This window comes from Chiloscyllium plagiosum, unplaced genomic scaffold (genome assembly GCF_037043375.1).
Source record: "Chiloscyllium plagiosum isolate Xiang-an unplaced genomic scaffold, Cpla_swu_hap1 HiC_scaffold_31, whole genome shotgun sequence".
NCBI classification, from domain to species: domain Eukaryota; kingdom Metazoa; phylum Chordata; class Chondrichthyes; order Orectolobiformes; family Hemiscylliidae; genus Chiloscyllium; species Chiloscyllium plagiosum.
In genome coordinates, this window is record NW_028270169.1 from 57,585,445 (window position 1) to 57,607,955 (window position 22,511).

Sequence of the window (22,511 nt, forward strand, 5' to 3'; positions counted from 1 at the left end):
CCAGAGAAAAGATCCTAATGATCTAAAAATCTGAATCCCAGCCACCCATTCATCTGCCATATCCTCTTGCTTGTACCCTCACTAACACGTGGCACTGGAAGTAATCCAGAGATCACCACCAACAAGGTCCTGGTTTTTAACTTTTTTCCTTGCACTATAATCACTCCACTGGACCTCATCCCTATTTCTACCTATTCGTTCCAACACGCCAATTGACTTCTGACTGTTCCCCTCCCCCTTCAGAACGTTCTGCAGCTGCTCAGAGACATCCTGGACCCTGGCATCGAAGTAGTAACGTTCACACACATCAGGCTGGACATGCTCAATTTGACCTATTACTTTTGCTTTATTATTCAGAAAGTTTGGATATGGAGTCAATGTCTCCAACTTGTTCTAGTGGTAATCTCACTGAACAAATAATCAAGACCCTCAGCATTGTGGGAGACAGATGTTCCAAACAGCAAATGGTGGAAGTTAAACTGAATTCATTAATCTGGAATATAAAGCTAAGCTCAGTAATGCAACCCATAAAACTAATCAACTGCTGCCAGGACCAATTGAGTCCACTGATGTCTTTCAGTGAAGGAAATCTGGGTCCTTACCTGATATGGCCTACATTTGATTCCAGACCCACAGCAATGTGATTGACTCTTAACTGCCTTCTAAGATGGCCTAGCAAGCAGATTAATTCAAAGGTAACTAGGGATGGACATATTCCATGAAAGAATAACAAAGTCATCTTAATACCATTCATGCAATTAGGCAGAGTCAGCATGATTGTGTTGACTAATTTAGGAGACTTCATTGAGAGATTAACAAGAAATGTCGATAAAGAGGTACCCGTAGATGTCATGTGCTTAGATTTCCAACGGTCAATTGATAAGGTGCCAGAAACATTACTTCACAAAACACAGACTTGTGGTGTATGGTGCAACATATTAACAGAGGATTGCTGGCTAACAAAAAAAGGGCAGATACAAATTCAGGTCATTCCTGAACGGATCAGTGCTGGCCCTCAAATTATTTACATTCTATTCATGCACAACTTGGATAATGGGATCTGAAAATGGCTACTAAGACAGATAGAAAAGCAAGTTGTGAAGAGGACATAAGTATTTTGCAAACAAATATAGAGAGAAATAGTAATTTGGTTGGAAAGAATTTGAGGATTGTTTGAAATAAAGCACTTTACATAAACTTTTCATCTTCAGTTAATTCTCCTTCAGGACAATTCACAAGAATACCAATAAATGGGAAATAAAAATTATACTGGCGTAGGAGTGTGCTAATTGGTTAACAAATGGACTTGATTAGTAGAGGCATTGCCATGAAGAATGAACTAGTTATATGATTCAATTTAACTGCCAAGCTTAGCTCAAATTTCAAACCAGGCAGGTTCAATCCAATTGGTTAAAGCATTGCACCGAGAAATGAACTAGAGAATGGCTATTTCATTGACTTAAAACAAGTGCAATGTATACATGTTCTTTCTGTCTGCAAAGAACAGGGCCCACTCTTGTCTCATAACAAAAGGTCGTGAGTTCATGGAATGCCCAGCCAGTAGCAGTGGTGGACTCTCCCTCTTTATGGGCATTTAAACGGGCATTGAATAGGCATATGGAGGATAGTGGGCTAGTGTAGGTTAGGTGGGCTTGGATCAGCACAACATCGAGGGCCAAAGGGCCTGTACTGCGCAGTATTTTTCTATGTTCTAGGTATTTTCCTTTTCTAGATATAGATAGGTTAAGTGAGTGGCAAAAATAGAACTGCAGATATTAAGGGGGAAAATGTAAACTTGTCCACTTTGGCTGGAAGACATATGAAAAAAAATCAGCATATACTTTTGAATAAGAGATTATAGTAGCCTGAGGTACAAAGGATTTGGCTGCCCTGATGCATGAATCACAAAAAAGTTAACTTACAGGTACAGCAAGTGATAAAAGGTGTCAAATGCAAAGTTTTTTTTTGCAAGAGGAAAGAATACAAAAATAGGGATGCTTTGCTACAAGTGTATACAGTATTGGTGAGACCACATCTAGAATATTAGGTACAGTTTTGGCATCCTAATTTATAGATGTGATTGCATTAAAAGCAGTTCAGAAGATTTGACGAAATCCTGGAATACAGCCATTACCTACAAAGGGCGGTTCGTCAGCTGGCTCTGCATCCATTGCTTAGTGGAATGGGAAGTGACCTTATTAAAACGCAAGATCCTGTAGGTACTGAAAAAGGTAGATAATCAAAGCATTCTTCTCCTTTAGGAGAGACTATTCCAGGGGTCGTAGCTTAAAAATAAAGAGACTGCCATTTCAAATGGAGATGAGAAGTGTTTCCTCACATCTTTTTCCCCCAGAGAACAGTGGAGACAGGGTTGCTGAATATTTTTAAGACAGAGATACATTGACTGTTTTAGTCATACAAACATATGAAACAAGGAGGAATCAGCCATCTGGCCCTCGAGACAGTCCCCCCATTTAATAAACTCAGGGTTGATTTGATTGCAATTCGAATCCACATTCCTACCTACCATGATTAGCTTGCTTAACAAGAATCTACCACTGTCTTAAAAATATTCAAACATTCTGCTTCCACCACCTTTTCAGGAAGAGCGCTCCAAAGGCTTATTTTCAGAAAAAGATTCATCTCATCTGTTTAAAAAGTTATTTTTTTTAATAAGTGGCCCCCAGTTCTTGATTCACTCAAGGTAGCGTCCTCTCAACATCTACCCTTTCAAGATCCCTCACGATCGTGCTTCAATCAAGTTACCTCTTACTTTTGTAAACTCGTGCATACAAACCTTAATCCATCCAACCATTCCACATGTAACATGCCCAGTCCAGGTATTAGTCCAGTAAACCTTTTCTGAATTGCTTCCAGAGTTTACATCCTTCCTTAAATAAGCGATCAATACTGGGCACAGTACTCCAAATAAGATCTTACCAGTACCCTGCATAACTGAAGCATAATCTCCCTACTTTCATATTAAATTCTTCTTGTAATAAATATTAATTACATTATACGAGCTTTTCTACTGTTGTATCTGCATCTAATCTCCGGACAATTTGGAATTCCAGAACAGACTAAAATCAGCTTGAGTATTTAAAATAATAGATTCTTTAAAAAAGCATAAAGGTTATGGGGCAGCAGGAAGGAAAGTAGAGCTGAAGCAAAAATCAGATCAGTCATTATCTTTTCAAAGTTTGTGAGAAGATTTGTAGCTTGGGTGCTCGTTGTTGTGGTTCTGTTCGCCGAGCTGGGAATTTGTGTTGCAGACGTTTCGTCCCCTGTCTAGGTAACATCCTCAGTGCTTGGGAGCCTCCTGCGAAGCCTGCTGTCTTGGCGTCCCTGTGGTTGTAGTTGAGTCCCTTGGCCAGTATTGTTCTTTCCGTGTCTATGAGCTGTCTGTGGGAGGGGTTTTTAACCCAGGTATAGTGTTGTGGTGTCCTCTCTGTTCTGTGTTAGTTTGGCCATTTTTTCTTTGAGTGCCGTTTTTTTGCGGTGTGTGGTCCTGTTCTGTCCTATAGTGATGGCCTGTTCTATGGTTCAGGTCCATTCCTGATTGGTGGTTTTTGAAATTAACGATTTTTGGCACGCAATTTCTTGTCTGTATTTGTGAAGTCTGTTGTGAGCGTCTGTAATCATTACCTGGATCATCCTGAATCTGTTTTGTCTGGCTGTGTCCCTGGCGTGTGGGTTGTGTCAGATACAGACCACCAGTCAACATGGTGGAAGGATTCGATTCTTTCGGCATTCATGCAGGAACCGGAGTTGTTCGTATGTGGTGCTTAGGCGGTTGGCACAGGATTCCCATTTCCTGGCTTGTCTTAGCGTCTCTCGCCTGTAGGTGTTCAAAGTTTGAGAGAAGATTTGTAGCTCGGGTGCTTGTTGTTGTGGTTCTGTTCGCTGAGCTGGGAATTTGTGTTGCAGACGTTTCGTCCCCTGTCTAGGTGACGTCCTCAGTGCTTGGGAGCCTCCTGTGAAGCGTCTGCAACACAAATTCCCAGCAAGACCAAGTAGAGTAAAGGAACTGGATGACTTACTCCTATTCCCAATTCATGTAGGTGTATGAGAAGTATCCCCTGTATATTTCTACAAATGTGGTACTGAAATTCAACAATCATTATTCTAACAATTTTGGTTAGGTAATTATTTTTGCAACTCACCTCTCAACTGTTCTCAGGCACGATTAGGAATGGGTAATGCCATTCTTGTCAGCAATACCCATGTCCCACGAACAACCAATAAAGATAAGGAATGTCTATGGACGTGATTGAAATAGACCAAATGACTGCAAGGCATACAAACAAAAGTATGCCATTTAGTGAGTCTGCTCTGGCATTCAATGAGATCATAGCTGATCTGATTATCCTCAACTCCACTTTGTCTTTTCCTGATAACCCTATATTCCCTTACTCTCACACCCTCAAACATTCTTCATGGCTCAGTCTTGACAGCTCTTTGCAGTAGGAGTAGTCCACAGATTTATCACCCTCAGAGGAGAAATACCTTCTCTCTCCAATGGGTGATCCCTTATTCTGAGATTATTTCCTCTGATCCTACATACTTTTAAGGAGAAACAACTTTTCCATAATTACTCTGTCAAGCCCCTTAAGAATCTTGTACATTTCAGCAAGGTCACCCCTCATTCTTTCAAACCTGAATGCATACAAGCCCAGAAATTGCTGAAAGAAATATGGACAGAAAGGAGAGTTAACATTGAGGCCAATGACCCTTCTTCACCTGAAACATGACTCTGCTTTCACACCATAGATGCTGCCAAACGTGTTGAGCTTCTCCAGTAATTTGTTTTTGTTTCCGATTTACACCATCAACAATCTCAACCTCTGCTCATAGGAAAATCCCTTCATATCTGGGATCACCCTAGTGAACTGTCCCTGGACTGCCTAGAATTCCTATATCATTCCTTAATAAAGGAGGTCAAAACTCTTCACAGTATTTCACGTACAGTCTGACTCATGCCTTGGGTTTTAGCAAAACTTCTTTATTCCAATGGAAATGAAGTTTAAATATCAAGACCAATATTCGATTTACCTTCCTTATTACCCGCTGAACTTGGATGCTAGTTTTTTGAGATTCATACATGAGAACTCCCCAAAGTCTGGAATTCTGAACCTAAAAAGAGACCTTGAAGGGCTGGATTCAAAACTGTGAAGTTGAATCATAAATTTGTGTTATCAAACAATAGGTGATACAGGTTCAAGGCTGGTACATGACATTAAGATCATCCATAATAGGGAAAATATATTTGAGGAGCTGAATGGCCTCCTCCAGCTTTACGGCCATTTGATAACATTAATTCTCATTTAATAACCAGAGTTTAGCCAAACAGCCTGCTTCTGGACCTAAAGCTTGGAGGCTTTTTTTAAACCAATTTTTCTAATCAACCTGTTCAGATGTTATTACACATCTTTGGAGCAGGTGGAACTTAAACCAGAGTCTCTCAGTCCGGGGCAGGGACACTACCACTGTGCTACAGGAGCTTACAGTGGGTTGTAAGGCTGAAGTCAACAAATTTGTACTTAAATACTACGTTGCCAAATCAAATGCTGCCACCCTGTATTACAGAACTTGTATCATCCTATATTCACCCTAGAACATGTACAAAAAACACAGAACGCTTCAGAAAAGAAAATTGTTGGCATTTATAGAACCACTGACAAGCCAGCACTCATTTCCCTTACCTTAAGGCATTAAAGAGAGATAGGCATTTATATCCAATACTAAAGGAAAGCAAATGGCATAGTAGTACTGTTACTGTTTATGGGCAGCATGTCAGCTCAATGGTTATCACTGCTGTCTCACACAACCTGGAACCCAGGTTCAATTCCAGCATTGGACAACTGTCTGCGTTGCTTTTGCACTTTCCCCCAGTGTCTGCAGGGGTTTCCTCCAGTTTCCTTTACACAGTCCAAGGATGTTCAGATTAAAAATACTAAAGACTGCCCCATTGTGTCCAATGTTTAAACGCAAGGTGATCTCCAAATGAACTTCACAAGAACTTTATAAAGCAACAATTGACAAAGGCACAGAGGGAGTTAGTCAGATGGCCAAAGATTTAGTCAAAAAGGTCAGTTTTAAGGAACAATTTAGGAAAGGAAAGAAGGGCAGTGAAACAGAAAAGTTTGAGGAAATTCTGGAGCTTAAAGCCTCAAAGCCCACACCACTACCACCTAGGAGGATAGGCCACACAGAATCATCAGCATCTTGAGTTTCCCTTCAAGTCATACACCATTCTCGCATAGCGCAGAAACAAGATATTTAGCATAACTAGTCCATGGCAATATTTATGGTCCATTAAAGTGTCCTCGCATTTATCATTCCAGAAACACATTTTCAGCTCTGATCTCCAGCATCAGCAGTCCTCACTTTCTCCTCGATAGCATTAAACTACAAAGACTAGGTGACTGGGCAAAACTATAATGTGGAGATACTGATGGTGGACTGGGATGGACAAAGTTTAAAATCACACAACACCAGGTTAGAGTCCAACAGGTTTATTTGGAAGTATTTGCTGCTCCTTCATCAAGTAGCTGTGAAGCAGGATCATAATACATGGCTGAGAAACCTGTTAAGTGGCATGTGAAAGAAAGTAGAGATAATGAGGAGGTCTTCAAATAGGCAGGAGCCACTAAAGGTCAGAGCAGACTAGGCCCGAGCGATGCATGCCCAAACCAAGTGACCTGGAATGGAAGTGGAGTTGCACAGCCAGTGCTTTGCATGCCTAAATCGAGTGGGCTGGAGGCCCAAGCAGAGCGGGATGGCCAGTGTGCCCGGAGCAGGGGGAGTTGTTGGGAGAGGCGACCGGTGTGGGCAGTGGCTTGCAAGTCCAGTCAGATGACATTTGGAAGACCCATACATTGATCTACTGCAGGTCCTTTATAGAAAGATGGTATGTTTATCTTTTTATTTCATTTTTCTAACCTATACTGTGAATAACTAAGGTAATGTAGCTTTTTTCTTTATTTCTCTATTTTGTATCTAAGATTTACATGTAGGTACTTTGTACCAAAGATGGCACTGTGTTGGCCAACATTTTAAACTGTTCACTTCTGTACTTGAGTATATGTGACACTAAACCTAATTCTAACTTAGATTCTACTGTGACCAGTGGTGCCCCACAAGGATCTGTCTTAATTATTCACCTTATTTATTAATGACTTATAATCAAATATTCAAATTTGCGGATGAGCTAGATGGCACCCCAGGCAGTGTAGACGATAGCATTAAATTGAAAATGTGTTACTAGAAAAGCGCAGGTCAGGCAGCATCCAAGGAACAGGAGAATCGACGTTTCGGGCATAAGCCCTTCTTCAGGACGAAATGTCGATTCTCCTGTTCCTTGGATGCTGCCTGACCTGCTGCGCTTTTCCAGCAACACATTTTCAGCTCTGATCTCCAGCATTCTCCTCACTTTCTCCTCGATAGCATTAAACTACAAAGACTAGGTGACTGGGCAAAACTACAATGTGGAGATGCTGATGGTGGACTGGGATGGACAAAGTTTAAAATCACACAACACCAGATTAGAGTCCAACAGGTTTATTTGGAAGTATTTGCTGCTCCTTCGTCAAGTAGCTGTGAAGCAGGATCATAAGACAGAATTTATAATAAAAGATTACAGTGTCATGCAACTGGAGTGATATATTGAACAAATCTATGGCAGACAGAATTGAATGTATACAAGTGAGAGGTTAATTATTTTGGATTGAGAAACAATAGATCACAGTACTTTCTAGATGGCTTAAAGTTAAATGCAGTACATTCTAAAGAGACTTGGAGGTTCTTTAAAATGCCACAAACAGTTGCAGAAAATAATCATGAAAGCTAATGGATCACTGGCTTTTATATCTCAAAGACTGGAGTATAAATCTATAGACATTATGTCAGCAACAATACAAAACACTAGTTAATTCCAAGCAGTACTGAGAGTAAATCCGGGCATCGCACTTTAGGCCTTGCAAGGAGTACAATGTAGGTTTACATGAATGATACTGAAAACATCAAATGTTAGAGGTCATTGTAGGTCAGACAGCATCCATGGAGAGACAGCATCTAGATGATTCTTCACAATTTATTCCTGCTTTTACACGAATGATATCTGGAATTCAAGGGCTAAGTTATGAGGAGACATTACAGAAATTATGCCTGATTTCTCAGGAATTGGTAAGGTTAAAGAGTGATCTGATTAACGTCTGCGAGATTTTAATAGGAAAAGACAGTGGATAAAAAAAACTGATTTCCAGTGGTTGGGGATTCTAGAACTAGGGAGCATAGAAGAGAATTAGGGCAGACTGCTCAGGAGAGATCTTAGGAAGCACTTCTACACAAAGGATGGAGAAGGTTTGGAACTGTCCTCTACAATGGGCAGTGGATGCTAGATTAATTGTTAAAAATTATCTCTCAGATTTAAAATTATTAAACAAAGGTATTAAGGGACACAGGTCAAAGGCATGCATATGGAGTTCAATGACAGATGCTCTGGTCTCTGGCACTATCTTTTTAATACATTAAATATAAATAGTAATCTCATCTCTTCTGGTTGGATTATGTTTAATTCATTAAAATAATTTGATTTTTTTTATGTGGATGCAATCCATCTGGGTTTGTTCAGTTTATTCAACATATTTTTCAAAACAATTTAAATGAGCTCTGTTCACTAGTCAATTATGTCTGTTTGTTCTCACTTCCTGGTAAATACCAAACTGAAATAACAACTCAGTCTTTATAACCTCTCCATTGTTACTTGGAGTATTAATCCACACTCTCTCTTAATGGCCATTTTCCATTACAGCACTTTTGTTATTGAAGTGCCTGAAAAATATGTTTTAATGTTAATTCATAATTTAGTAATCCATCTTGCCTTCCCAATTGTTTCTTAATTCTCTCAGACTCTTTGTAGTCTCTCATGTGTTCCTCTGCTGTCAATCTATTTATCTCCCTTTCCTAACCTTCCATTCCCCCTTCCTGTTTTTATTCGTATCAATTTCTGTTAGTTTAGTATATTTCCCTTGAGTAGAACAGTTTCTTCCAGCACTATATTCAACAGTTTTAAATATTCCCCACTGACTATTAGCCATGACCAACATACTACCGGCCAGGAAAAGGGGGATGAAAGGAAAGGGTCCATAGCCAGACAAGAGCAGTCCCGCTAAACAGACCCGAAAAGGCAGCAGCCAGCAAATGGAAGAGTTTCCCATGAAAGACCTCACTAGGTAATAGTTATGACTGTACAAATTACTTTTTTTGAAGCACTGATTCAAATAAAGTTGTGATTTTCAGGAACACAGTCACAGCCTTATATGAGGACTTCCTGTGACAAAGTGTGGTACTGGAAAAAGCAAAGCAGGTCAGGCAGCATCTGAGGAGCAAGAGTCAATTCTGACTTTTCCAGCATCTGCAGTCCCTACTATCTCCTACTCCCTGCAGCATCCCAAATAAGTATAGCTGTTTAACAAGTTTTTCTAATTATTACAGGCTGTTTAATGCAAAGTCAACTTTCTTCTATAAGTCTCTTACTCAGTAATGTCTACATCTGGCTACTTCCAACATATGGTTCCCTTCAACTTTCTTGTCTCATTACAAACACCATGTTCATTGCTGTTCAGGCATCTTGATTCATTTTTGAGAGGATTTCCTCTCATTGTTTAAACAATCTTTTTGAACTCCCATTATTTATCTCCTTTTTTTGTCATTCCTTACATTTTCAGAATCACAAGTGTTATGGCACAGGAGGAGGTCATTCAGCCCATCATGTTTGCAGCAGCTTGTTAAATGGATATTATCTTCTGCTAATCTCTTGCTCTTGCCCAATACCCGTGCAAACTATGTTTGATCCAAATAATCATCCAATGCTCTCTTGAATGCCTCAATTGAACCTGCCTCCTTCAAGTTCCAGGCAGCACATTCTATATCCCAACTACTCACCAAGTGAAAAGCTTTTTCCTTCCTTTAACCTTGTTTCTTTTGCAGATCACTTTAAATCCATGCTCACTTGTCCCTTTTACAAGGAGGAACAGGTTCGCCTCATTTAATCTACCCAGTTTAACAAACGACGCACACAAGTTTAATATTATCTTCATGCTCTTGTGCTCGACTAATAAAACCAAGGATACCATATATGTTACCTACTGGTCTATCGGTTCTGTCATGTTTGATGATCTATCACCCTATACATATACACCCTGGTCCTTCTGCTCCTGCACTCTCCCTCTGTCCCCCCACCCCCAACAGAATGGTACCCTTATTTAATTTATCTTCCAACATTCTGCCTAGCAAAATTCTTCACCTCTCACTTTTCTTACACCTTTCTCCCCAATTGATAAATCTTTCCAGTGCCTGTTTTGTTCACATTTAGGTTACATTATATTTCTTGCACATCAGTCTCTCTAACCTCAATCATCCCATTTATTAATTTGGGACTTTTGCTACCTTTCTATTTATCCTTTTTACAAGAACATAACACCAATCCTGGTTCAAATGAAACCCATTTCATCAGCTCCTTCTCAACCCAGAATTGGCCTCAGTTTCTCATGAAAAGACATCCTTCTTTACTATGACAGTTCTTTAGCCTTACATTCAAATGTCTGATCCACCTGCTCTCATATCATTCTGCATGCAGCTCAGACAATAATCCTCAGATTATTACACTTTGAGTTTCTGATTTTCAAAAATTAGAGCCTAAACCCTGACACTCTCATCTAAATGTCCACCCTGTTCCTATCACCATCACTGCTCCAAGGTTGACGAGATAAACTGAATTTACTCTCTCCCTGCCTAAACTCCCCTCCAGCTACCTTAAGATATCACCCATACTGACACTGGCCAGTCAGCACACCTTTTGAGATTATCTTTCTCAGCTGTAGAGAGGACTTTAGCCCCAGAATTATAGTCTTCCATTACTTCTACATGTCCAATTTGCTCTTCCCAGTGCACCCAGTCTTCCCACCTCCCTGCACTTTACAGCCTTACGAACTACAGTGCAGTAGTCTGCATTGTCTGTTCTCTTTGCAGTCTTCCTCCTTGTGCACACATGTAGCAAGTACATCCTCTTTGTTGGACATGGGAGCTCCTTCTTGATCTCTCCTGAATCCCACTTCCCATCACACCCTTCATTTCCTGAAGCTGTATTTTCTGCTGGGTTGTGACTATTTGATGATGGATAAAATTGTTAGAAACTCTTACCTTTCCCTTTCGTGACATAGTTTCTCCAATTCTCTGGCCAGTCAACGGCTCTGCCAGAGAGTTGCGAGGTGATGACTGCTCCAACAGATGTGTTTGCATGGTTTAGTCTTCCTGTTCATAAGCTTAAATTAGCTTTAACCACTGCAGAATGCTCTGACAGTTAAGCCATAAATTTAATACAATACCTAGATTTTTCCTGGTCCCAATTTAAACTATATGTTACGGTTTAGAAAAACGAAAAGATTAACTCAACCATCTACCCAAATACTTGATTATCTAATTAAATGAAACAAAGAAATGCAGAAGCTCAAAATCTGAAAAAATCACAAATTGATCAAGAAACCCGGCAGATTTAGCAGCATCTGAGAAGAGAAAAATAACTTTTCAAGTGCAATGTCTTTTCCTAACTACCATCAGTTCTGAAGAAAAAGCGGTATAGGAAAGAAGTTGCCAAATATGAAAGGGTTCAGAAAGATTTTACAAGGACGATGCCAGGGTCGGAGGGTTTGAGCTATAGGGCGAGGCTGAATGGGCTTGAACTATTTCCCCTGGAGCCAAGGATGGGGGGGTGATCTTAGACAAGTTTATAAAATTATTAGAGGCATGGATAGGCTGAATGTCCAAGGTCTTTTAACCAGGTGAGGGGAATCCAAAACTAGAGGGAATAGATTTATGGTAAGAGGGGAAACATTTAAGTGGAACGTAAGGGGCAACTTTTTCATGCAGAGGGTGGTGTGTGTATGAAATGAGCTGCCAGAGGCAGTGGTGGAGGCTGGTACAATTGCAGCATTTAAAAGGCATCTGGATGAGTATATGAATAGGAAGGGTTTGGAGAGATATGGGCCAAATGCTGGCAAATAGGACTAGATTGGGTTAGGATATCTGGTCGGCATGGAGGAGTTGGACCGAAGGGTCTGTGTCTGTGCTGTACATCTGTGACTCTAACCACACGAATAGGAAGAGTTGAGGGATATTGGCCAGGCGTAGGTAGGTGGAAATAGTTTAGTTTGGGATTATGTTTGGCATGGACTGGTTGGACCAAAGGGTCTGTTTCTGTGCTGTATGATTTTATATAGACTGAGCTATGGTCTGAGAAAGGGAGTCAGAGTTAATCAGATTCATTAACTGAAAGACTGCATCTGGTGACACCCAAGAGCATACACAGTAGCAATAAAATCGCAGAAATAAAACCAAAACTTTTAAAAAGGAGAAAAATATATAGATGAAGAGAAAAGGTTGTTAAGTAAAAATAGAACATTTTTAATTTCAAAATAAAAGCTGCTTGGAGGGGAGCATGCACAGCCAGGTAACAAATTTAACTAGCCTCCCAAGAAACTGCGCTCCTGCCACTAACATGGAGCTTGCTACCAAAAGAACAGACAAGGTAAGATAAAATGCTATGGAAATTGAATGCTAAAATTGAATGCTAAATACAAAAATCCAAATTGAACAAACCTTAATTTAGAAACAAATCACTGTCTCTTCATCATTGGGACCAGGTCAAAGCACTGTAACTCTACCTAACAGCACTATGGAATTACCTTCACCATATGGATTACAGCAATTCAGGAAAATATTTCATTACTACTTTAAGAAAACCTTGCCAGCAATGTTTAGATCTCCAAATCATTTTTAAAAATGTATTCATTACAATCAAACATTGTTTCAGTTATTTGCAAATGGTTAAACCAGTGATATCTTCATAAATGTAAAAAAAAGGTACAAAAGAGTTGAAAAGATTAAACTTGGTAATTTAGAGGTATAATTTAGCATGTGTGATTAGGCTGTAATAATAAATCCATAAAAGTCATTAAATATAGCAGGAAACAAAATATCTTAAAATCCCCTTGCGAATATTGTCCTTTTAAGCACGCTTTTGAAAGATCTTCCTTTCATAAGAAACTTTGGAACAGGTGCACTTTTCAAATCCTGAATGCGCCAGAAGTTGCTGATGGTTTCTAATGAAACAGTATTTTCACACATGCTTTCCTTGTGATGTGGGCACAACCATAGCAGACAGAACATGCATGAGCAGCTGTCCTCAACATACTGCTGATGAGCTCCAACTAAAAGGGAACATGTGCAAAAATCACCAAAATGCAATCGTCTTTCCCCTTCCAATTCCAACAAGGCACATATCATTCCATGAAAACATACTAACATTGTACATTTATAAATGTAGAACATTTTTCACAGTTAAATAAACCACTAAAGCATTATAACTTTAAAGTTACTAAAACCTGTATCAATGGGAAAGAGCCAAGGTGAGCATGGAGGTGAAATGAGATCAGGGTCCCTACCTAAATCAACAACTGTTGCAATGTCTAGCTGCATGCAAAATCAGCACTGACAGCAGCAAATACATTCCCTCATCCTAGAGACCTTTTAATAGAATTGCTTCAAAGTTCCACTCCTTATCACAAGACAGACCTCTTCACTGGGTCAGCAGTTCTTTTGGCACTGAACACTGAGATTTTGGCACTCTCACAATATACACAGGATCATGATGCTTGCACTGAGTTTTCAACACCAGACAGTCACTGATACCCCAGAGCCACACACACACACACACACACACCCACCCACCCACACCTAACCTCACACTCAGACACCCCACTACCTCCTTCATACCCAATTACCCACACAAACATTCACACCATTTATTGACCCCTTACATAATGTAATCCCATGCACACTCACTGGCACTGCTATCCCCCAACACAGACACAGCTCCCTACCTGACCTCCCACATTCTTTCAGCCTTAACCTGACTTGCCCCCCCACCCCCATACTCTTCCAGCCCCTAACCAGATCCCCACCTACACACAGCCCCCAAAGTTACCTGACTCAGATCCCAAACAGCAAGATAATGTCCAGACTATTGAGTTTTTGTTGAGTTCTATTCAGAAGGTGTAAGTTTACATCTACCATGGTCTCATCTTGGGCATGTTTCAATAGTTGAGGTGCAAACATTGATATGAACACTGGGGAACATCTCTCCAGAGTACTGTCAATTAGATGTTTTGTATTTAACCAGAGGGGCAGATTGTCATTAGGCTTAACATCTCATTAAAGAGGTGGTATAACTGGGTCAGTCAGGGTCAGCCCAGATTATTGCCTATTAGGTATTTTATTAAGGGCAACATGAAAGTCAAAGCAGATCCTGTCTTCATCCCATACCCTACCACACCAGTAGAAAATGCTTTATGGGTAAAATAGCTCAGTGGCTTTGTTACAGAACTAACAATCCAGGGACTTAGACTATTGATCCAGAGATTAGAGCTCAAATCCCACTACTGAAGCTGAAGTTTGCACAGGAACGGGGGTCGGCCATTCAACCTCTCGAGCTTGTTCTGCCATTCAAAGAGATCACGGCTGATCTGTAGCCTAACCCCATATACCCAACCTTTGGCTCATACCACCCTAAATAAACTAGACCTTTAAAAAAAATCACAGTAACAGACACTATGAAATTACTGGATTGTTGCAGAAAGTATTTAATTCACCAGCGTTAAAGAAGGAAACCTGACAGTCTGGCCTATATGCAACTCCAGGCTCAGCAATACAGCTGACATTTAACTGCATTCTGAAATGGCTTGGTAAGCTACTGAAATGATATGAACACTGTTCACCATCAATTAGGGGCAAACTTTGTTTTTATCAGTAATGACCACATTCAGCAAATTAATGCAAATGAACAAAAGCTGAAATGGTCAGCTTGGTCTATAAACAGATTTTTTGACTTGGTGGTTTCTCTCGGGGAATAATCTGAAAAAAAAAGCTCTCCCAACTTTGATTTTGACACAGAATTTTGCCCAACTTTCCATGTCATCATTTGTATAAACATCATCTGTACAGCAGCTTAATTGATTACAATCAAATAGTCACTGAATAAGACAGGTAAGGCATCCCACGTCCAAGTGGAATCTTAAAAACGTAATACAAAAAAAATCCCTCCAGCGCTAGGGTTACAAGGTTAAGATGCTTTTCTCTTGCGATGTTATACAGCTTTTACATATTATCGACACTGCACTTGAGAATTTGGGTCCAACATGACAAACATTGCTGAACACTGGCAATTGCTGGAACTTTGAATTTTAAAGCTTGGGGCTTCATAGTTTTGGGAATAGGAACTACTTTGAGTGATGAGACTTTGGAATCAGCAGGAAGATAACCAAGATTCAAGTGATTCACTAGCATTTATATTCCACAGTGCTTCAAGCTACTCCATGTCATTTAGTGCAGATTCTGCACATGTACAAGTGGACATTTAGGACAAATAAGTTTTTGAAGTTCATTCAATTAACTATGCACTCCACATAATTATCAGCAAAAGTGCAAAATTTGCCCTTGCAGTTAAAATCATTTTTAGATCCTGAATTAACCTGGTCCAAGAGTCAGCATTAACCCCTAAAACAGCTGATGTGCAACAATTCAACATTACAGATTAAACAACAAAACTGGTTAAATCTCCAACAATTAATGATCAAGGTAGTTAGGACTCTTATCACCCTTACAGACATGCGTAGTCATTGCGCAGATAAATTTTGCTTGATGCGCAAATATCCATCAGTATTTGAGATTTTAGCCGGATAGCTTGGTTTCCTTCACATCACCAAGAAACAAATCTTTCACTAACCCAGTAATGGAGCCTTGTTCTGTAGCATTTCATTGTAACTAGCAGTCAGGATACCCACAGGGTTGCTGGGTACAAATAGTCCTTCTTGTACAAGTCGCTCACACGTTTGCATCAATGTAGTGGAAAATTGGGATGGGTCCACACCATAATCCCACCATCCTCCGACGCCATCTGCTACCCCTACAACAGAGAGAGAAACATTAAACATTGTAAACAACTCTGGTCCTCTTCGAACTGAAGCTAGAATATTGCCTAAAAGAGATAGAAGGTAAGCATTACAAAACAAAAATCAACAGGGATATTTGATCAGAAGACCAAAACTTCGGTCAGAGATCAGCTTCAATATCCAAACATATAGCAGCAGGCAGCCATTCAGGCCACTGAGTCTGCTCCACCATTCAACAAGATCATGGTGCATCAGATAATCCTCAACTTCACTTTCCTGTCTTTTCCCCATAACTCTCCATCCCCTTATATTTAAAATTCTATCTCTGCCTTGAATATACTTAATAATTTAGCCCTCAGTAGTAAAGAATTCCTCCTGTGTCTTACATTTTGAGATTATGACTTTTAGTCCTAGGCTCTCCCAGTCCCTATGCATCCACCCTGTCAAATCCTCAAAGAATCTTGCATGCTTCAATAAGGTCTCCTCTCATTCTTCTACATTCCAATGAATACAGGCCCCAACCCAAAACTGTTCAATTATCCCAGATGTGGTCTGATTTGTGAAGTTTTAACAAAGACTTCCTATGTTTTATATGCCATTTCTTTTAAAAGAAAAGCCAACATTTTTGGCTTCCTCATTACTCACTGAACTTGGATGCTAGCTTTTTGTGATTCATGAACAAGGACTCCCAAATCCATCTGTTCGGTAGCTTTCTGCAATGTTTATCCAGTTAAATGATATTCAGCTCCTTTATTCTTCCTGCCAAAGTGCATAGCCTCACATTCCCCTGCATTACATCCCATCCGAGATTTTGTCTACTCACTTAACTCGTTTATATCCCTCTGCAGACTGTCACCCTCGTAACTTGCCTTCCCACTTTTTGTGTCATCCAGAAAACTCATGATAGTACACTCACTTTCCTCATTCGTCATGAATATATATTGTAAATAATAGTGGCCCCAGCGGTACATCACTAATTAGATTAGATTAGACTACATACAGTGTGGAAACAGGCCCTTCGACCCAACAAGTCCACACCGCCCCGCCGAAGCGCAACCCACCCATACCCCTACATTTACCCCTTACCTAACACTACGGGCAATTTAGCATGGCCAATTCACCTGACCTGCACATCTTTGGACTGTAGGAGGAAACCGGAGCACCCGGAGGAAACCCACGCAGACACGGGGAGAACGTGCAAACTCCACACAGTCAGTCGCCTGAGGCTGGAATTGAACCCGGGTCTCTGGCGCTGTGAGGCAGCAGTGCTAACCACTGTGCCACCGTGCCGCCCTATTTTTTTTTCAAAATAATCAAAATTATTAATCATAAGTTCCAGCCTGAAAATCCCAAAAATCCCTTATCCCAACTTTGGCTTCTATTAGCAACCCTCTATCCATACAAATATATTCTCCCCAATACCATGAGTTCTTATTAAATATCCTGCATAGTTCTATCAAAGTGTCTTCTGAAAATCCAAACATATTACATTATTTCCTCTTTAGTTATCCTGTTCATTACTTCAAAGAATTCCAGTACATTTGTCAGATATGATCTTCTCCTTCATGAATCCATGCCGACTTTGATTTCTAAATGTATTGCTAAATGTATTTCATGTATTTCTAAATGCTCTGCTATCACATCCTTGAAAACATTCTGAAACATTTTCCTAATAACAGACACTAAGTTAATTAGTCTACTTTTTTTTTATTAACATAAAAATGTTAAAATTTTCAATTAAAGGCAGTTTTCAAGTAAGGTTTTAAAGGAGGATGTGGAGGATCCAGTATTGATATGGGATAGACAATGTTAAAAATCATGACACCAGGTTATAGTCCAGCAGGTTTATTCGGGGGTGTTAGCTTTCGGAGCGCTGCTCCTTTTTCAAGCAGCTGTGGAGCAGGATCATACGATACAATTTATAGCAAAAGATCAGTGTCGAAAAACTGATAAGATATATTGAACAAACCTAAATTGGTGTTAAGTCTTTCATGTGTTAGAATGGGTTGTAAGTTTCGGTTCATTAATATGTAAATCCCAGAACTTCTTTCAAGCCACATTCTTTTTAATAAGTTTTATAATAATAAAGAAAAAGACATCTCAGCTCAGAAAATGCATTAAAGCTGATAGATTAGAATCTGTCTGTATCCCAATCTTGAGTCAGGCTTGTTCTATTTCCAAAATAGGAATTAATAAAAAGTTACATGGATTAACTGCCTTCAGATTGTATGCTTTTTGAACAATCTGCAAATGCAAATTCACCCCATAGACTTGTGTGAACATGTGAGAGAGAGAGCGAGAGGGAGCCAGAGAGAGGGAGCCAGAGAGAGGGAGCCAGAGAGAGGGAGCCAGAGAGAGGGAGCCAGAGAGAGAAAGTTTTTTGCATGTGCACGCGCTTGGTAGAGTGTGTATGTGAATGTGACTGAGTATAAGCCAATGAGAAGGGTTGTGCATGGGAGTGGGTGAGTGTCTGAGAGAAAGCACGTGTGTATGAGAGAAGGTCTGTGTGAGTATGAAAGTGTGTCTGTGCGTATGCGAATGTGTATAATGTGGTGAGGTCACCTATAGTGACATGAACCCAAGGCCCTGGTTGAGGCTACCCTCTGGGTACCGAACCTGGTTATCAGCCTCTGTTCAGCCACTCTGTTGTTACATATCCCGAAGTCCCCATTGGAGGATGGTCACCAGAAGATCTGTGGCCAAATGTCCCTGACCGCTGAAGTATTCCCCAACTGGGAGAAAACACACCTATCTGGTGATTGTTGCGCGGTGTCCATTCATCCATTGTCGTAGCTTGGGCTCAATGTACGATTCCTCGGGACACCATTACACCATAAACTCAAACACAAACATACACAAATACTCTTACGCACACTCATGCGGACCCTCTCTCATACACACATACACATCCTCTCAAGGCTCATACTCTATCACACGCACACTCACTCTTTCTCTCTCACATGCGCACACACACATCAATGGGCTGAGAGGTCACTTCTTTTTATAAAACCTTATGTTATCTTGAGAATACGACTTGAAAGAAGTTCTGAGATTTACATATTAATGAACCAAAACCTGCAACCCATTTTAAAACATGAAAGACTTAACAACAATCTAGTTTTATTCAATATACCTGTCAGTTGCATGACACTGACCTTTTGCTAGAAGGTGTGTCTTCGGATCCTGCTCCACAGCTACCTAAAGGAGCAGCGCTCCGAAAGTGAGTAGTTCCAAATAAATCTGGACTATAACCTGGTACATCTACACAATCCTTTATCCGAAACACTTTGGACCAACTGTATTGAGTTTTTAAACTTTAAAGGAGGAAAGAGTTTAGGAATGTTGAGACTCTAAACTTTGGAATTTGTTCCACAAGCAGCTTGAGCTGGGGCCAACAACAGTGAAGTGTTTAAATCAGATGCTCAAGAGAACAGAATTTAAAGAGCACAGATATCTAGAGTAAGACTAGCATGGATTAAAGTTTCAGCAGAAGTGTTGAGGAAGGTCAGAGTAACATAATGTTATGGATGTGAAACAGTGCACATATCTGGTGACAGGCAGCTGATGAACAGAAGGATGGATTCAGTGACCAGTGAGAGAAATCTGTGGCAGGGACCAAACCATTGTTTCAGTCTTCCCTATATTAAATTTCATGCTGTCAGATTCAAGGCAGCCCACAATAATCTTCTCAAGGCAGCTCAAAATAGCATAATACATTAGACTCGTAACCACATCTTGAGAATGTTTTAAAATGTTTCGCACATAAACACAGAGCATACAACGATCATGGGTTGATACTGCACTCAAACTAGATGACTTTCCTGTTTCCACAATGCAAATTTGCTAACAGCCCAACTGGGCTAAGGAGGTTACTGTGTTATCCACAAATCAACCAACAAAATCCATTGAAGTAAACAAAAAACAGACAAAATATTTTCCTGACTGCAAATCACATTATAAAAGGTGCCAGTCACTTTGCCTACAGCAAATTCATAAATCAAGACTTAATGTATTTTATTGATAATATAATATTGATATAACAGGAACTCAGGTGCAGAGAACCTAATATGAAAATGCTTATGACAAAAATACTTTGCTTATGACTGAAGTTCTAATTCATTACCTCGGCAACATCTTGTGGGTAAATCGCAATCGCTCGTGGCCAGGGTTTTAGTAAGCTTCTGTTTGCACATTTCAGTAATTTTGGTTCCTTTCCAAACAGCCCATCAAGAATGGCGATAAGCAGAATTCTGCACATGCCAGAATTCCAAAACAAAAACAGACTTTGATTTCACCTAACAGCATAAAACCAGTTTTAGGGATTCCTCTGAACATTACCCTCAATGAACAATTAGTGCTTTGCGCATTTTCTGGCATGGTCAGGTAGGGCTGACGGTCAATATTACACTTGCCCTTCAGAACAGTTAATCATGCTCATGACCTTCACTTGAACTAAATCACTACCAACATTTCTGCTGTGACCCTTAAATAAAATCACACACTGCAAGATGACACCTTTATATCACATCATGCTTTTAAGATAGTCTCATATGAGACTCTTAAATAATGTATTTTTAAGAAAAAAAATCAGTATACATTCCAGATTTTGAGACAGTTCATATTCCCTCTTCATTTGCCCATCACATTTCAATATCCGTCTCCACCATCATGCTGGAAACAACCTCAAATGCTTTTGTTTCAACATTCAGAAAAGTCCGAAATTGCAGATGCTCATGGTGTTCAGTACCATTCACAGTTCATGCGAGAAAAAAACTGGACAATATAGTTAATTTGGGATGGATTAATGGCAAGTGGCACTCATGTTGTACGTGTGTCAGGCAATGCCATCTCCAATGAGGGGCTAACCATCATCCCTTGGCTTTCAAGCTCATTATCTATCACTGAATACCCCTCCATCAACATCTTGGGAGTCACCAGACCTGAACTGGACCAATCACAAATGCTGACAAGAACTGATTAGAGATTTGGTATTCTGCAGCACGTGACTTTCTTCCAAATTTGTCAAAGCAAGCACAGTAGACACATAGAAGCACCTCCACCTGCAAGTTCCCCTTTAAGTCATAGACCATTCTGATTTGCGACAACATTAGTTTCCAATGTCCCGAGTTGAAATCCTGAAACTCCCTCACCAAGAGCACTGTGGCTGCATTTCTACTATATCGTCTTCAGTGCCTCAAAATGGCAGTTCAAATACCATCTTCTCAAGACCAGCATTTGTAGGTGATATAAACAAAGCATTCATAAAAGTCAGTAATAGCAACATTGCCTCTTTGTATGAGCAGAGGTCATCTCATCCATGAATCAGTGGAAAAAGTAGTTTACCTTTTCCAAATGTACAGCAAGGTGAATCTACTTCTTAATGCCAACTCTACCCAGAATAAAATTGTATGGGGCTTGTCAACAAATTCATGTTAAGTAGAGTTTCAAGATAGCCAAGGAGGCCTCTATAGAACTCAATTTACTTACAAACATGCCCTATGTCAACACAAAACAATTGGAAAAAAAAACACTGTAAATGTGAAAAAATTACTTTCTTTTTGAACTTGTTCACCATTTTCAATGGTCTACCTTGGACTGAAAAAGGGACAGAATAATGTTGTGAATTAGCTCTGGAGAAACTGACTAATCTTGTTCTGCTTATCGTGCTGTCTTTGAACAAATGTAGCACATGCACCAGGTTGTCAGTGCAGTCAAGCATCTCCTGTGTTTTCCTACTGGAGTGTGAAATAGTAGTATCTTGATAGCCTTTATGGCTTCAGCTTGGGAAACAGGTGGGTGAGCAGGCAGGCTCTACAGGGCCACTGACCACCTCCATTGAAGAGCACACTGCATCTAACAATTACCTCATCAGTCAATTCTGTTGTTCAAGTTAAGATGTTGTCCGCCTCAGAACACGTTTCCGTGGTGTTCTCTGCTGAAATGTGTCAAACTCCCACAGGCAAACAAACAGCTGGTTGGCTTCATCCTACTCCTCCTTGTTCCCAGTGTTACCATCTTCCATGGCTTCTCCAACCATGAACATAACTTCTGCATTGTACTTTGCCTTCGAATCAATGGTCTCAATAATCTAAGCTTTTTAAAAAAAACCTTTCATCACCCATTGGCTAGAGTTTAATTGGCTGTCATGTTGAAAGGCAGGTTTGACTTGACAATCTTGAAGCCATTGGTCTAGGGTCCACAGGACAACTGTCTATAGTAATCTTCCTTCAATACACATCCGCACTTCTGACCAATATCACAAAGAATGCATAAGGTTATCCACGCAGTTTTATTAGCCTCATACAGGGTTGGTAGTGACGTGGCACACAAAAAACAACATGGCTCATGGACTTTCCCCATCACAAGCTGATGTTTGGTGCCATCCATGCTGGTGTAGACCAAGCAGTGACTCACTCCCTTTCCTACCGTCACACAAATCAACTTTAAAACATTAGTGTGATCCGGTAAAAATAGTGGAAAAAAAAGTTCTTTCTTTCATGTTAA

General features: G+C 40.1%; 1 protein-coding gene across 1 annotated transcript in view; it reads right to left on the minus strand.

The window, feature by feature from the left end:
* Positions 1-22,511, minus strand: part of LOC122564176 (protein phosphatase PTC7 homolog) — a 107,579-nt gene that overhangs the window by 50,880 nt on the left and 34,188 nt on the right. The window contains exon 2 of the mRNA XM_043718854.2: positions 15,842-16,021. Within this exon, the coding sequence (XP_043574789.1) occupies positions 15,842-16,021 (180 nt within the window). The remainder of the gene's footprint in view (positions 1-15,841; positions 16,022-22,511) is intronic.